This window comes from Bombina bombina, chromosome 3 (assembly GCF_027579735.1).
Source record: "Bombina bombina isolate aBomBom1 chromosome 3, aBomBom1.pri, whole genome shotgun sequence".
NCBI lineage: Eukaryota > Metazoa > Chordata > Amphibia > Anura > Bombinatoridae > Bombina > Bombina bombina.
In genome coordinates, this window is record NC_069501.1 from 1168686616 (window position 1) to 1168702551 (window position 15936).

At 37.6% G+C, this 15936-nt stretch overlaps 1 protein-coding gene across 1 annotated transcript in view; it reads left to right on the top strand.

Moving 5' to 3' along the window:
• The window catches only part of TRPC6 (transient receptor potential cation channel subfamily C member 6), a 599576-nt gene that overhangs the window by 452813 nt on the left and 130827 nt on the right, over positions 1-15936 (top strand). The window contains exon 7 of the mRNA XM_053708587.1: positions 126-390. Coding sequence (XP_053564562.1) covers positions 126-390 — 265 coding nt within the window. The remainder of the gene's footprint in view (positions 1-125; positions 391-15936) is intronic.

Genomic DNA, 15936 nt, shown 5'->3' on the forward strand with positions numbered 1-15936 from the left:
TAGTGAATTTCAAATAAACAATCCAATATAAAATATATATACTGTATGTATATCAACTATGTCTATATGATTATTTTTATCTTATGCTATTTTGTTATGGGTAACTTGAACTTTTTTTCTTCTAGCTAGAATAAAATGGCTGCCATCGGATCCTCAAATTATATCCGAAGGACTCTATGCAATTGCAGTAGTCTTAAGTTTTTCCAGAATCGCCTACATTTTACCAGCAAATGAAAGTTTTGGGCCTCTGCAAATCTCACTTGGAAGGACTGTGAAAGACATCTTCAAATTTATGGTTATATTTATTATGGTGTTTGTGGCCTTTATGATTGGAATGTTTAATCTTTATTCCTACTATCTTGGCGCTAAACAAAATGATGCCTTTACCACGTAAGTATTTAATTTTGTCACTTTGCTTAAGAGATGCTAAATTGTACAGCGTTCTGTTTTCTGAAATAGGTTGTCACTGGGATTTATATACCTGTCCATAATTGAAATGGGAATGAAAAACTGTTCCGAAGATATTATATATTAATCTCACTGTTTTATTGTTAGCAGCCTTTTAGAATAAAACTTTTTAATATATTTTAAACTTTCCTAAATAAAATGAGATTCTAGCAAAGATAATTCAATTGCATTAATTTATTTTGTGAGAATAAGCTCAGTATGAAAAAGAAAAAATCAGCCTAATTTGTGTTTTTATTGCAGGTAAAGGGATGTTAAACTCAAAATCTATTTGCCATAAAAGTTTTAAGTAAAATAAAATTACCTTACAATATATATTTACTATTTATTTATTTGCTATTCCTGTAAATACCTATGAAAATAGTGCTTTTTCCAACAGAGAGACTGAAATATATCATACTTAAGGGGCATGAAAGCCAAAATCTTTCTTTCATTCAGATAGAGCATACAATTGTAAACAACTTTCTTCTTTTATCTAATTTACTTTGTACTCTTATATCCTTTGTTGAAAAGCATACATAGGTAGACTTAAGAGCAGCAATGCACTACTGGGAGCTAGCTGCTCATTTGTGGGTGAACATATATGCATTTCTTCATTGGCTCACTGGTTGTGTTCAGCTAACTCAGAATAGAGCATTGCTTCTCCTTCACTTACTTTACGCGCACTCTTCCCCACTCAGCAATCATTTTTTTCATCCTCCAGAAGCAGAGCATGTCAGCCAATCAGAAGCTGCGATGTGCTGGCAAATGAGACTGAAGGTACGTGGTCACGCTGCCTTCTCTTAGTCTTTGCAGAAGAGACCCTAAAATCTTAATAGAAAAGTGTTAAAACTTATTTTACGCTCTGCTTCCGGAATATAAAAAAATCTGTAAGATGAATGGGGAGGAGGACAGTAAGAGGGTAAAGAGGGGTTGATTTTTTTGGGGGGTTGGGGGGGTGTTAAAATAGTATATTAACATAACTGTTATTTTTCACACTAAATGAAATAATTGAACTGACCCTGCAACATGCCACACAGTAATTACGTAGATTAGAGCACAGGCTCTTTTATATCTGTACCTAACATAAATATTTTCAAGGAGTATATTCCTGAACTCCTCTTGGTTTGCAAAATCTTTTAAAACAGTAGGGCTAAATGATTTAAATATATATAAAAAAATGTTAGTCAGATCATTTGCAATGCAGTGCTTAACTGTTGAGATATGCTTTGTATATACAGAAATTACTTTTAATGTCCCTTTATTTCCAATTAAGTTCCTTCATATCTGAAATGAGAAAATGTGTTTTATCTAGACATGTGCATTTGTGTAGTTCGAGAGCAAATTAATGCGGCCACTTGCTGCATTCGGCACTTTTTGGAACCAGATTTAAACAAGAATAAATCTAGCTCCAAAAATTGCTAAATACAGCTGTCAACTTCGGTATTCATTTCACTTCGGAACTTCACAAATGCACATCTAATTTTATGTGAATATATAAAAGTCTCTCTCTTCCTGTGCCCTATAGTGTCACAAAACACATAAAAAAAAACATTACAAAGTACAGTTATACTCATAATAAAACACCATTTAAAAAAATAAATAAAAAAAATATTGCACCAAAAGTTCTCAGGTGTTAGAATAAAAAAGGGTGCAATATATAAATAAATATAACTGGAACCCTTTGCAGTTAAGTAGATGAAAGCATGTAGAAGCATAATATACAATATTCATATTTAATAAAGTGTTATGCTGTGTTTTTACTGTAAAGATTTCACATTCCAATGTTCTTCGCATAGGGGGATATGTTCAGGGGTCAAGTCCTACAAAATGGAAGCTAAATAACTCTAGAGCAAACCACACAACACCATGTGTTACACACATTGTGGGCTGATCACATAGCAGGACCGCTGACAGGCTTGCATTTAGTGTATTGTAAATGTTACTGCCCATTACTAGAGGATCTCATTATGCCTCTAACCAGACTGTGCTCCAGCTCCTCCAACCAGAAGCAGCAGTGTTTACTAAAGTGTTTCTCTTCTCTGTCCAGAGGGAACTTATTTCCTCCTGCAAAAATAGTGCAGGAACTCCATTCCCATGTGTTCCCGCTCGACTTGACCCCTGTATATATATATATATATATATATATATATTTATATACAGGTGGCCCTCGGTTTACGCCGGTTCAATTTGCACCGTTTCAGAATAACAACCTTTTTTTTCATTCATGTGACTGCTATTGAAAAGCCTTGAAAAGCAGTGCACTAATTTAAATAGCCAGTAGGTGGAGCTATCCACTTGTGTTGCAGCAAAGTTATACAAGCTTAGCAGACTGAAATTGATCTGTGTACACAGAGCAGACCAGACCTATCAAGCAAAAAGATCTAGTAGTCACTTTCCTATTATCTTCCTGTCCAGCTGCTTGAGGTGAGGGTGCCTAACTGCTTAATCAGTCCAGATTGAAATGCATAGAAAAGGTGCAGACCCAATATTATCTAGCATGCTAACAATGCAGAGAACTGTTTGCAGAAAAATGCAAGTAAAAAAATGTTTTTGTTCATTAAACTTAGTTTGATGATACAGTCTGTTGTGTGATTATTAGCAAATGTTTTTGTTCACTAAACTTAGTTTGATGATACAGTCTGTTCTGTGATTATTTAATTAGGTTTATAATGCTGTTTAGCATTTAAAGTCTTCATTTCAAAGCTTTAAAAATAATGTATTAGGTGTTACTTATGACAATTTTGAGAGGGGCCTGGAATCCTGAAAACTCCCTCACTTCCCATTGACTTACATTATAAACTGGGTTTCAATTTACAAGGGTTTCGATTTACAACCATTCCTTCTGGAACCTAACCCCGGCGTAAACTGAGGGCTACCTGTATATATATATATATATATATATATATATATATATATATATATATATACACACACACACCTATATATAATCATCTATATAAAAAGGTATAAATATATATTGTACCAAATACCATCAGATATATATAAAAAATATGTATTTATGTGTAAATAGAACATATTCTTCTATGTGAAGAGCATTGGAATATGAAATATTAATATTTTTATGTCTGGTTAGCGCACTTGAGAATATAAGGTCGAGTTTTGCTCCATTGACTTCTATGGGGAAATACGTAATCGCATGTACGATATTCTAACTTCGACTTTTTACGTGCATCAGGTTAGCGAGCGAGAAAAAACTGTTTACCTTCAACTTGTAATACGAGTGCTTCCCGACGCCCGCAAAAAGCTCACTTCTAGCGGAGTTAGTGCTTGAGCGGGTGTGTTAAATAGCACTCCACTTATAATCTGGCCCAATTGTTTAAAGACCCTTTAAATTGAGTATTATAAAATTCACACCTTTAAAACAACAACAGATATTACGCACTTTTCCATTTGTGTCTAAAACCCCTCTTTACTCCAAAGATACCACTGTACATTAAAATGTTTGCCAAAAAAATGATCTCGTTTACTATTTTCTTTTCAGTAAATAATTGGGAATTTTGGTCATTTTCATGCTAAACCTCTAACAAGTTGCAAATTAATTTAAGATTTAATACTTTCCCATCAGTCAGTCGAACACAGCTTCAAAAAGCTTAATAGAACATTATGCAGGATGCTTATAGCTTTTAGTTTAATAAAATGCTTTTATAATTACAGGTTCCCTTTATACTGTACTGGTGTAGCAGTAATGAAAAATAGATATTGTAAAAATAGGAAAAATCATGTATATTTAATTACAAGATTGAATAATTATGTAGGTGAAAAATTAAGTTAATGTCTTTTAATCATATGTTCTGTATAAGTGGGAATCAATTACAAACACATTTGTAATGCTGGAAACAGCAAAGCTAGGTAATACAAATTATTAAATATTTATAATGTAATTAGAAGCGGTTTGCATGTTTACCCTTAGAATTCAGGGACACAAGTTTCATAAAATGCTAAACATTTTAACATTAAATAGCACAAAAATATGCTCAATTGCACAGGTATTGTAATTCATTTGCTACTGTTTTAGAAATTGCAGCTTCTATAGAGTAAAGCAGCCTTGCCAATCCTAAAGTCAAGAGGTCACAATATGGTCTTGTGCTTTATATGTCACCACCTCCCCTCCCAGCTCTATTGCTTTTGATCTGTCACAGTTTGCAGAGTATTATATTTCCCAACAATTCATGGATAGTACAAATAACTGATGATAGTAATATTAGTACCCAGAATTGGGAAAAAGCGCGGGGGGGGAGGGGGGGAGATTCATAAGAGCAAGAGGGATAAGTGTGGTTCACCAAAGGGGAAGCAAACACAGGCCAATATACTGCCACAATAAAGTAAAAATACCACCACAATCTAGTCAGGATACCACCACAATCTAGTCAGTATACCACCATAATCTAGTCAGGATACCACCATAATCTAGTCAGTATACCACCATAATCTAGTCAGGATACCACCACAATCTAGTCAGGATACCACGACAATCTAGTCAGGATACCACCACAATCTAGTCAGGATACCACCACAATCTAGTCAGGATACCACCACAATCTAGTCAGGATACCACCATAATCTAGTCAGTATACCACCATAATCTAGTCAGGATTCCACCACAATACAGCTAAGATACCAACGCAATAAAGGCACGATACCACCACGATAAAGTCAATATCGCAGCACAATAAGGTCAAAATGCCACCACAATAAAGTTAAAGGGACACTAAACCCAATTTTTTTTCTTTCATGATTCAGATAGAGCATGCAATTTTAAGCAACTTTCTAATTTACTCCTATCATCAATTTTTTTTCGTTCTCTTGCTATCTTTATTTAAAAAGTAGGAATGTGATGCATAGGAGCTGGCCCATTTTGGTTGTGAACCTGGGTTATGCTTGCCTATTGGTGGGTAAATGTAAGCCTCCAATAAGCAAGCGCTATCCATGGTGCTGAACCTAAAATAGGCTGGCCGCTAAGATTTACATTCCTGCTTTTAAAATAAAGATAGCAAGAGAAGAAAGAAAATGTGATAATAGGAGTAAATTAGAAAGATGCTTAAAATGTCATGCTCTATCTGAATCATGAAAGAAAAAAATTGGGTTCGGTGTCCCTTTAATGTACCAGCAAAACAAAATCACGGTGTCACAACAATAAAGCTTTCAAATAGTTTTGATGGTTTCTTCCATCAAGCATTAACCCTTTTATAAGTCCTGGAGTAACAGCTTAATTCTAAATGACCAGCACATGTTATTGCATATAGGTGATCATCTCTATCTTTAAAGGGACATGAAAACCAACATTTTTCTTTCATGATTCAGATAGTGAATAACATTTTAAAAAAAGTCTCACATTTACTTTTAATATCCAATTTGCTTTATCTCATGTTATTCTTTGTTAGCGATATCTAGATCGGTAGCGTGCAGGTGTCTGAAGCACTACATGACAGGAAATAGTGCTGCCATCAAGTGCTCCTGCTAATGTATAACACTGTTACAAAACTGCTGCTATATAGTGCTGCCATCTAGTGCTCCTGCTAATGTATAACACTGTTACAAAACAGCTGCCATACAGTGCTGCAGACACGTGCACGCTCCTGAGTTTACCTTCCTGCTTTTCACCAAAGGATAAGAAGAAAATAAAGAACATTTGTTAATAGATAATAATAACATTGGAAAGTTGTTTAAAATTGTACTTTTTATCTGAATCATGAAATAAACTATTTGGGTTTTCTGTCCCTTTAGATATGATGTTATATTAAATACTGAATATACTCATAGGCTATAACTCTTTAAAGGGACATAAAATAAAATTTTTTTTCATGATTCAAACAGAGCATACAGTTTAACCCCTTTGCTCAATTTGACGTATATATATACGTTGTGCGGTACTTTGGTTATCGTACTGCATAACGTATATATACGTCTGAGCTTCAGGAAGCTCAAGCAGTGCCGAAAGCTGGAGTTAATGAGCTCCAGGCATCTGCCCTCATATGGAACCGGAGCGCGATCAGTGCTCCGGTTCCATATGAGGGCAGATGCCAGATCGTTACAGATGGTGACACTGTGTGTGTCACTGTCTATGATGATCATCTGCTGGTGCTGGCGGGAGGTGTGGGAGGGAGGTGGATTGGCGGTCCGGCAGTGGAGAGGAAATGGAAGGGCCCTACAATAAAAAATAAAATAAAAAAATATATATATATATGGAAATAACTGGTTTATAGATACTGGCAGAAAGATGGTGGCACTAGTTAGAGTGGGGAGGGTTAGAGAGCTTTTTGGTATCATTGAGGTTGGAGTGTAAGGGGGGATCCAACACTGCAGAAAATATTTAAAAATTTAAAATACATTAAAAAAAATTGCCTTAAAGGGACATGAAACCCCCCAAATATATTTAATGATTCAGATAGAGTAAACAATTTTAAACAACTTTCCAATTTACTTTTATTATTTAATTTGCTTTCCTATCTTGTTATCCTTTGCTGAAAGGTTTATCTAGGTAAGCTCAGGAGCAGCAAAGAACCTACTGTAGGTTCTAGCTGCTGATTGGTGGCTGCTTATGTATACCGATTGTCATTGGCTCACCCACGTGTTCAATTAGAAACCAGTAGTGCATTGCTGCTCCTTCAACAAATGATACCAAGAGAATGAATAACATTTGATCATAGAAGTAAACTGGAAAGTTTTTTAATGTTCTATGTTCTACCTAAATCATGAAATAAAGTTTTTGGGTTTCATGTCCCTTTATCTCTTCATACTGGCAAACTGTCTGCCAGTACCAAAGATGGGGGTGACCAGTGGGGGGTGATGGAGGAAAGATAGATGTTTGGGAGGCAAAGTGTGGGAGCAGCTGCAGCTAGCGGCCTTCTAATTGCCAAAAAGCAAAGGCAAAACTACTGTATATATGCCTGCTATTTCTGAACAAAGGGGATCCCATAGAAGCTTTTATAACTATTTGTGCCATGATTGCACAAGCACTATGACCTAGATTTGGAGTTTGGCGGTAGCTGTGAAAACCAGCGTTAGAGGCTCCTAACGCTGGTTTTAGGCTACCGCCGGTATTTAGAGTCACTCAAAATAGGGTCTAACGCTCACTTTTCAGCCGCGACTTTTCCATACCGCAGATCCCCTTACGTCAATTGCGTATCCTATCTTTTCAATGGGATCTTCCTAACTCCGGTATTTAGAGTCGTTTCTGAAGTGAGCGTTAGACATCTAACGACAAAAACTCCAGCCGCAGGAAAAAAGTCAGTAGTTAAGAGCTTTCTGGGCTAACGGCCGGTTTATAAAGCTCTTAACTACTGTGCTCTAAAGTACACTAACACCCATAAACTACCTATGTACCCCTAAACCGAGGTCCCCCCACATCGCCGCCACTCGATTAAATTTTTTAACCCCTAATCTTCCGACCGCCACCTACGTTATCCTTATGTACCCCTAATCTGCTGCCCCTAACACCGCCGACCCCTGTATTATATTTATTAACCCCTAATCTGCCCCCCACAACGTCGCCACCAGCTACCTACACTTATTAACCCCTAATCTGCCGTCCGCACGCCGCCGCCAGCTACATTATCCCTATGTACCCCTAATCTGCTGCCCCTAACACCGCCGACCCCTATATTATATTTATTAACCCCTAATCTGCCCCCCACAACGTCGCCTCCACCTGCCTACACTTATTAACCCCTAATCTGCCGAGCGGACCTGAGCGCTACTATAATAAAGTTATTAACCCCTAATCCGCCTCACTAACCCTATAATAAATAGTATTAACCCCTAATCTGCCCTCCCTAACATCGCCGACACCTAACTTCAATTATTAACCCCTAATCTGCCGACCGGAGCTCACCGCTATTCTAATAAATGTATTAACCCCTAAAGCTAAGTCTAACCCTAACACTAACACCCCCCTAAATTAAATATAATTTAAATCTAAAGAAATTAATTAACTCTTATTAAATAAATTATTTCTATTTAAAGCTAAATACTTACCTGTAAAATAAATCCTAATATAGCTACAATATAAATTATATTTACATTACATTAACACTACACTATCAATAAATTAATTAAATACAATTGCTACAAATAAATACAATTAAATAAACTAGCTAAAGTACAAAAAATAAAAAAGAACTAAGTTACAAAAAATAAAAAAATATTTACAAACATAATAAAAATATTACAACAATTTTAAACTAATTACACCTACTCTAAGCCCCATAATAAAATAACAAAGCCCCCCAAAATAAAAAAATGCCCTACCCTATTCTAAATTACTACAGTTCAAAGCTCTTTTACCTTACCAGCCCTGAACAGGGCCCTTTGCGGGGCATGCCCCAAGAAATACAGCTCTTTTGCCTGTAAAAAAAAACATACAATACCCAAGCCCCCCAACATTACAACCCACCACCCACATACCCCTAATCTAACCCAAACCCCCCTTAAATAAACCTAACACTAAGCCCCTGAAGATCATCCTACCTTGTCTTCACCATACCAGGTTCAACGATCGGTCCAGAAGAGCTCCTCCGATGTCCTGATCCAAGCCCAAGCGGGGGGCTGAAGAGGTCCATGATCCGGCTGAAGTCTTCATCCAAGCGGGGCAGAAGAGTTCTTCCATCCGATTGAAGTCTTCATCCAAGCGGCATCCATCCAGAGCGAAGCGGCAGCATCCTGAAGACCTCTACCGCGGAACATCCATCCTGGCCGACGACTGAACGACGAATGACGGTTCCTTTAAATGACGTCATCCAAGATGGCGTCCCTCGAATTCCGATTGGCTGATAGGATTCTATCAGCCAATCGGAATTAAGGTAGGAATATTCTGATTGGCTGATGGAATCAGCCAATCAGAATCAAGTTCAATCCGATTGGCTGATCCAATCAGCCAATCAGATTGAGCTTGCATTCTATTGGCTGATCGGAACAGCCAATAGAATGCAAGCTCAATCTGATTGGCTGATTGGATCAGCCAATCGGATTGAACTTGATTCTGATTGGCTGATTCCATCAGCCAATCAGAATATTCCTACCTTAATTCCGATTGGCTGATAGAATCCTATCAGCCAATCGGAATTCGAGGGACGCCATCTTGGATGACGTCATTTAAAGGAACCGTCATTCGTCGTTCAGTCGTCGGCCAGGATGGATGTTCCGCGGTGGAGGTCTTCAGGATGCTGCCGCTTCGCTCCGGATGGATGCCGCTTGGATGAAGACTTCAATCGGATGGAAGAACTCTTCTGCCCCGCTTGGATGAAGACTTCAGCCGGATCATGGACCTCTTCAGCCCCCCGCTTGGGCTTGATCAGGACATCGGAGGAGCTCTTCTGGACCGATCGGTGAACCTGGTATGGTGAAGACAAGGTAGGATGATCTTCAGGGGCTTAGTGTTAGGTTTATTTAAGGGGGGTTTGGGTTAGATTAGGGGTATGTGGGTGGTGGGTTGTAATGTTGGGGGGCTTGGGTATTGTAATGTTTTTTTTTACAGGCAAAAGAGCTGTATTTCTTGGGGCATGCCCCGCAAAGGGCCCTGTTCAGGGCTGGTAAGGTAAAAGAGCTTTGAACTGTAGTAATTTAGAATAGGGGTAGGGCATTTTTTTATTTTGGGGGGCTTTGTTATTTTATTAGGGGGCTTAGAGTAGGTGTAATTAGTTTAAAAATTGTTGTAATATTTTTATTATGTTTGTAAATATTTTTTTATTTTTTGTAACTTAGTTCTTTTTTATTTTTTGTACTTTAGCTAGTTTATTTAATTGTATTTATTTGTAGGAATTGTATTTAATTTATTTATTGATAGTGTAGTGTTAGGTTTAATTCTAGGTAATTGTAGGTATTTTATTTAATTAATTTATTGATAGTGTAGTGTTAGGTTTATTTGTAACTTAGGTTAGGATTTCTTTTACAGGTAAATTTGTAATTATTTTAACTATTTTAGCTATTAAATAGTTCTTAACTGTTTAATAGCTATTGTACCTGGTTAAAATAAATACAAAGTTACCTGTAAAATAAATATAAATCCTAAAATAGCTATAATATAATTATAATTTATATTGTAGCTATATTAGGATTTATTTTACAGGTAAGTATTTAGCTTTAAATAGGAATAATTTATTTAATAAGAGTTAATTAATTTTGTTAGATTTAAATTATATTTAACTTAGGGGGGGTGTTAGTATTAGGGTTAGACTTAGCTTTAGGGGTTAATACATTTATTAGAATAGCGGCGAGATTCGGTCGGCAGATTAGGGGTTAATAATTGAAGTTAGGTGTCCGGCGATGTTAGGGAGGGCAGATTAGGGGTTAATACTATTTATGATAGGGTTAGTGAGGCGGATTAGGGGTTAATAACTTTATTATAATAGCGGTGCGGTCCGGTCGCAGATTAGGGGTTAATAAGTGTAGGCAGGTGGAGGCGACGTTGTGGGGGGGCAGATTAGGGGTTAATAAATATAATATAGGGGTCGGCGATGTTAGGGCAGCAGATTAGGGGTTAATAATTAAGTAGCGGCGGTTTACGGAGCGGCAGATTAGGGGTTAATAATAATATGCAGGGGTCAGCGATAGCGGGGGCGGCAGAATAGGGGTTAATAAGTGTAAGGTTAGGGGTGTTTAGACTCGGGGTACATGTTAGAGTGTTAAGTGCAGACGTCGGAAGGGTTACCGCATAGCAAACAATGGGGCTGCGTTAGGAGCTGAACGCGGCTTTTTTGCAGGTGTTTGCTTTTTTTTCAGCTCAAACAGCCCCATTGTTTCCTATGGGGGAATCGTGCACGAGCACGTTTTTGAGGCTGGCCGCTGTCCGTAAGCAACTCTGGTATCGAGAGTTGAAGCTGCGTTAAAAATGCTCTACGCTCCTTTTTTGGAGCCTAACGCAGCCTTTATGTGGACTCTCGATACCAGAGTTATTTTTATGGTGCGGCCAGTAAAACGCGGGCGTTAGTTTTTCGGGTCGTTACCGACAAAACTCCAAATCTAGCCGTAGGTAAATAATTTCAGTGAGAAGTTTGGTTAAAAAGTTAACAATTTGTTTTTATATGATAGCATTTGGCAGTGAAATGGTGGCATAACATTTACCAAAATGGGCCAAGATCAATACCTTGGGTTTTCTACTTAAAAAAATATTATAGTTTTGACAGTTAATAAGAAAAAAACAAGGCTCTATTTCTGTTTAAATTGAGTAATATCAAAAATGATAAACATTCTCCAGTATTTTGGATACGTTTTCTCTGAAAGTCTTGGTAGTGAAGGGGTTAAAATAATCTCTTGTTATTTTGTTTTGAAGAGGTAACCTGTACTTGTCTTGACCACTGTATGGCAACAGTTTGTGAAAACACTGCTGTCACCTAGTGCTCTTGCAAATGTATAACATTGTTATAAGCAGCTTTGCAAATGTGCTGCTATTTAAGGAACATGAAACCCCAAATTTGTCTCTCATAATTTAGCTAGAGCATACGATTATTAACAAATTTTCATTTTCCTTTTGCTACCAAATTTCAACATCATTCTGTTGCTATCTTTTGTTAAAGGAGCAGAAATGCCCCATTCGGAGATAGCTGTACCCATTGGGCTACATTACGAGTGGAGTACTATCGTTTGCACACAAGTTAAATTCTGACCGTATTATAAGTTTAAAGGGAATGCATGAACGCAATCACGATTAACGCTAGAATGATTGCCGTGACTTCAGAGCTCTCGTTAACTGTTTTGCAAGCCAAAAAAGTGTCTCAAAACACATGAAACATATATTTTAAAGTACAGTTGCACTCATAATTACACTATCTAATAAAAAATATTTTTAAAAAAATGCAATAAAAAGTTATAAGGGCTCAAAGATATGAGGTCTCAGGCAGTGCAAAGAGCTTTAACATAGAGATACATACATATACATGTCTAAATATGTGTGAGTGTATATACTGTATATATATATATATATATATATATATATATATATATATATATGTGTGTGTGTGTGTGTACATATGTATTTATATGTGTATTTATGTATTTACAAAGATAAATAAACATTTAAATACATATGTACACACATGTATACACACACACACACACACACACACATATATATATATATATATTATATATATATATATATATATATATATATATATATATATACTGTATATATATATATATGCATTGGAGCCATTTGAAGTCGAGTAGATGAAAACATACATGGTCATGTTTATGCAATATTCATATTTAATAAACAGCTAGATTACGAGTTTGGCGTTATGAGTGAAAAAGCAGCGTTATGGCCCATAACGCTGCTTTTTCTCTAATGCTGCTATTACAAGTCTTGCAGGTATAGGTGTACCGCACACCTTTCTCCAACATTGGTGTGTCCGGTCCACGGCGTCATCCTTACTTGTGGGATATTCTCTTCCCCAACAGGAAATGGCAAAGAGTCCCAGCAAAGCTGGTCACATGATCCCTCCTAGGCTCCGCCCACCCCAGTCATTCTCTTTGCCGTTGCACAGGCAACATCTCCACGGAGATGGTTAAGAGTTTTTTTGGTGTTTAAATGTAGTTTTTATTCTTCTATCAAGTGTTTGTTATTTTAAAATAGTGCTGGTATGTACTATTTACTCTGAAACAGAAAAAGGATGAAGATTTCTGTTTGTAAGAGGAAGATGATTTTAGCAGACAGTTACTAAAATCGATTGCTGTTTCCACACAGGACTGTTGAGATGAAGTAACTTCAGTTGGGGGAAACAGTTAGCAGACCTTTCTGCTTAAGGTATGACTAGCCATATTTCTAACAAGACCATGTAATGCTGGAAGGCTGTCATTTCCCCTCATGGGGACCGGTAAGCCATTTTCTTAGTTAAACATAAAAGAATAAAGGGCTTCAAAAAGGGCTTAAAAAAACTGGTAGACATTTATCTGGGCTAAAACGATTGCTTTACTAGGCATATTATGCAGATTCTAACTAATAATGGTTATTATAATCTTGGGGATTGTTTAGAAAAACGTCAGGCACTGTGTTGGACACCTTTTTCAGATGGGGGCCATTTTCTAGTTATAGACAGAGCCTCATTTTCGCGCCACTAATGTGCAGTTGTTTTTGGAGAGCAAGGCATGCAGATGCATGTGTGAGGAGCTAAATATCACTGAAAAAGCTTATAGAAGGCATCATTTGGTATCGTATTCCCCTCTGGGCTTGGTTGGGTCTCAGCAAAGCATATAGCTGGGACTGTATAGGGGTTAAATGTAAAAACGGCTCCGGTTCCGTTATTTTAAGGGTTAAAGCTCTGAAATTTGGTGTGCAATACTTTTAATGCTTTAAGACATTGTGGTGAAATTTTGGTGAATTTTGAACAATTCCTTCACACTTTTTCACATATTCAGTAATAAGGTGTTTTCAGTTTGAAATTTAAAGTGACAGTAACGGTTTTATTTTAAAACGTTTTTTGTGCTTTGTTGACAAGTTTAAGCCTGTTTAACATGTCTGTACCATCAAATAAGCTATGTTCTATATGTATGAAAGCCAAGGTGTCTCCCCATTTAAATGTATGTGATAATTGTGCCATAGTGTCCAAACAAAGTAAGGACAGTAATGCCACAGATAATGATATTGCCCAAGATGATTCCTCAAATGAGGGGAGTAAACATGATACTACATCCCCTACTGTGTCTACACCAGTTATGCCCACACAGGAGGCCCCTAGTACATCTAGTGCGCCAGTACTTATTACCATGCAACAATTAACGGCTGTAATGGATAACTCTATAGCAAATCTTTTATCCAAAATGCCTACTTATCAGAGAAAGCGTGATTGCTCTGTTTTAAACACTGAAGAGCAAGAGGACGCTGATGATAATTGTTCTGACATACCCTCACACCAATCTGAAGGGGCCATGAGGGAGGTTTTGTCTGAGGGAGAAATTTCAGATTCAGGAAAAATTTCTCATCAAGCTGAACCTGATGTTGTGACATTTAAATTTAAATTAGAACATCTCCGCGCACTGCTTAAGGAGGTATTATCTACTCTGGATGATTGTGACAATTTGGTAATTCCAGAGAAGTTATGTAAGATGGACAAGTTCCTAGAGGTTCCGGTGCCCCCCGATGCTTTTCCTATACCCAAGCGGGTGGCGGACATAGTAAATAAAGAGTGGGAAAGGCCCAGCATACCTTTTGTCCCCCCCCCTATATTTAAGAAATTATTTCCTATAGTCGACCCCAGAAAGGACTTATGGCAGACAGTCCCCAGGTCGAGGGGGCGGTTTTCTACTCTAAACAAACGCACTACTATTCCTATCGAGGATAGTTGTGCTTTCAAAGATCCTATGGATAAAAAATTAGAGGGTTTGCTTAAAAAGATTTTTGTTCAGCAAGGTTACCTTCTACAACCAATTTCATGCATTGTTCCTGTCACTACGGCAGCGTGTTTCTGGTTCGAGGAACTAGAAAAGTCGCTCAATAAAGAATCTTCGTATGAGGAGGTTATGGACAGAGTTCAAGCACTTAAATTGGCTAACTCTTTTATTTTAGATGCCGCTTTGCAATTAGCTAGATTAGCGGCGAAAAATTCAGGGTTTGCTATCGTGGCGCGCAGAGCGCTTTGGCTAAAGTCTTGGTCAGCGGATGTGTCTTCCAAGACAAAATTGCTTAACATTCCTTTCAAGGGTAAAAACATTATTTGGACCTGATTTGAAAGAGATTATTTCAGACATCACTGGGGGAAAGGGCCACGCCCTCCCACAGGATAGGTCCTTTAAGGCTAAAAATAAGCCTAATTTTCGTCCCTTTCGCAGAAACGGACCAGCCTCTAATTCTTCATCCTCTAAGCAAGAGGGTAATACTTCACAACCCAAGCCAGCCTGGAAACCAATGTAAGGCTGGAACAAGGGTAAGCAGGCCAAGAAGCCTACCACTGCTACCAAAACAGCATGAAGGGGTAGCCCCCGATCCGGGACCGGATCTGGTGGGGGGCAGACTTTCTCTCTTTGCTCAGGCTTGGGCAAGAGATGTTCAGGATCCTTGGGCGCTAGAAATAGTTTCTCAAGGTTATCTCCTGGAATTCAAGGAACTACCCCCAAGGGGAAGGTTCCACAGGTCTCAATTATCTTCAAACCAAATAAAAAGACAGGCATTCTTACATTGTGTAGAAGACCTGTTAAAGATGGGAGTGATTCATCCTGTTCCAATAAGAGAACAAGGGATGGGTTTTTATTCCAACCTGTTCATAGTTCCCAAAAAAGAGGGAACATTCAGACCAATTTTGGATCTCAAGATCCTAAACAAATTTCTCAGGGTACCATCGTTCAAAATGGAAACTATTCGAACGATCCTACCTACTATCCAGGAAAATCAATTTATGACTACCGTGGACTTAAAGGATGCGTATCTAAATATTCCTATCCACAAGGAACATCATCAGTTCCTAAGGTTCGCTTTTCTGGACAAGCATTACCAGTTTGTGGCACTTCCATTCGGATTAGCCACTGCTCCAAGGATTTTCA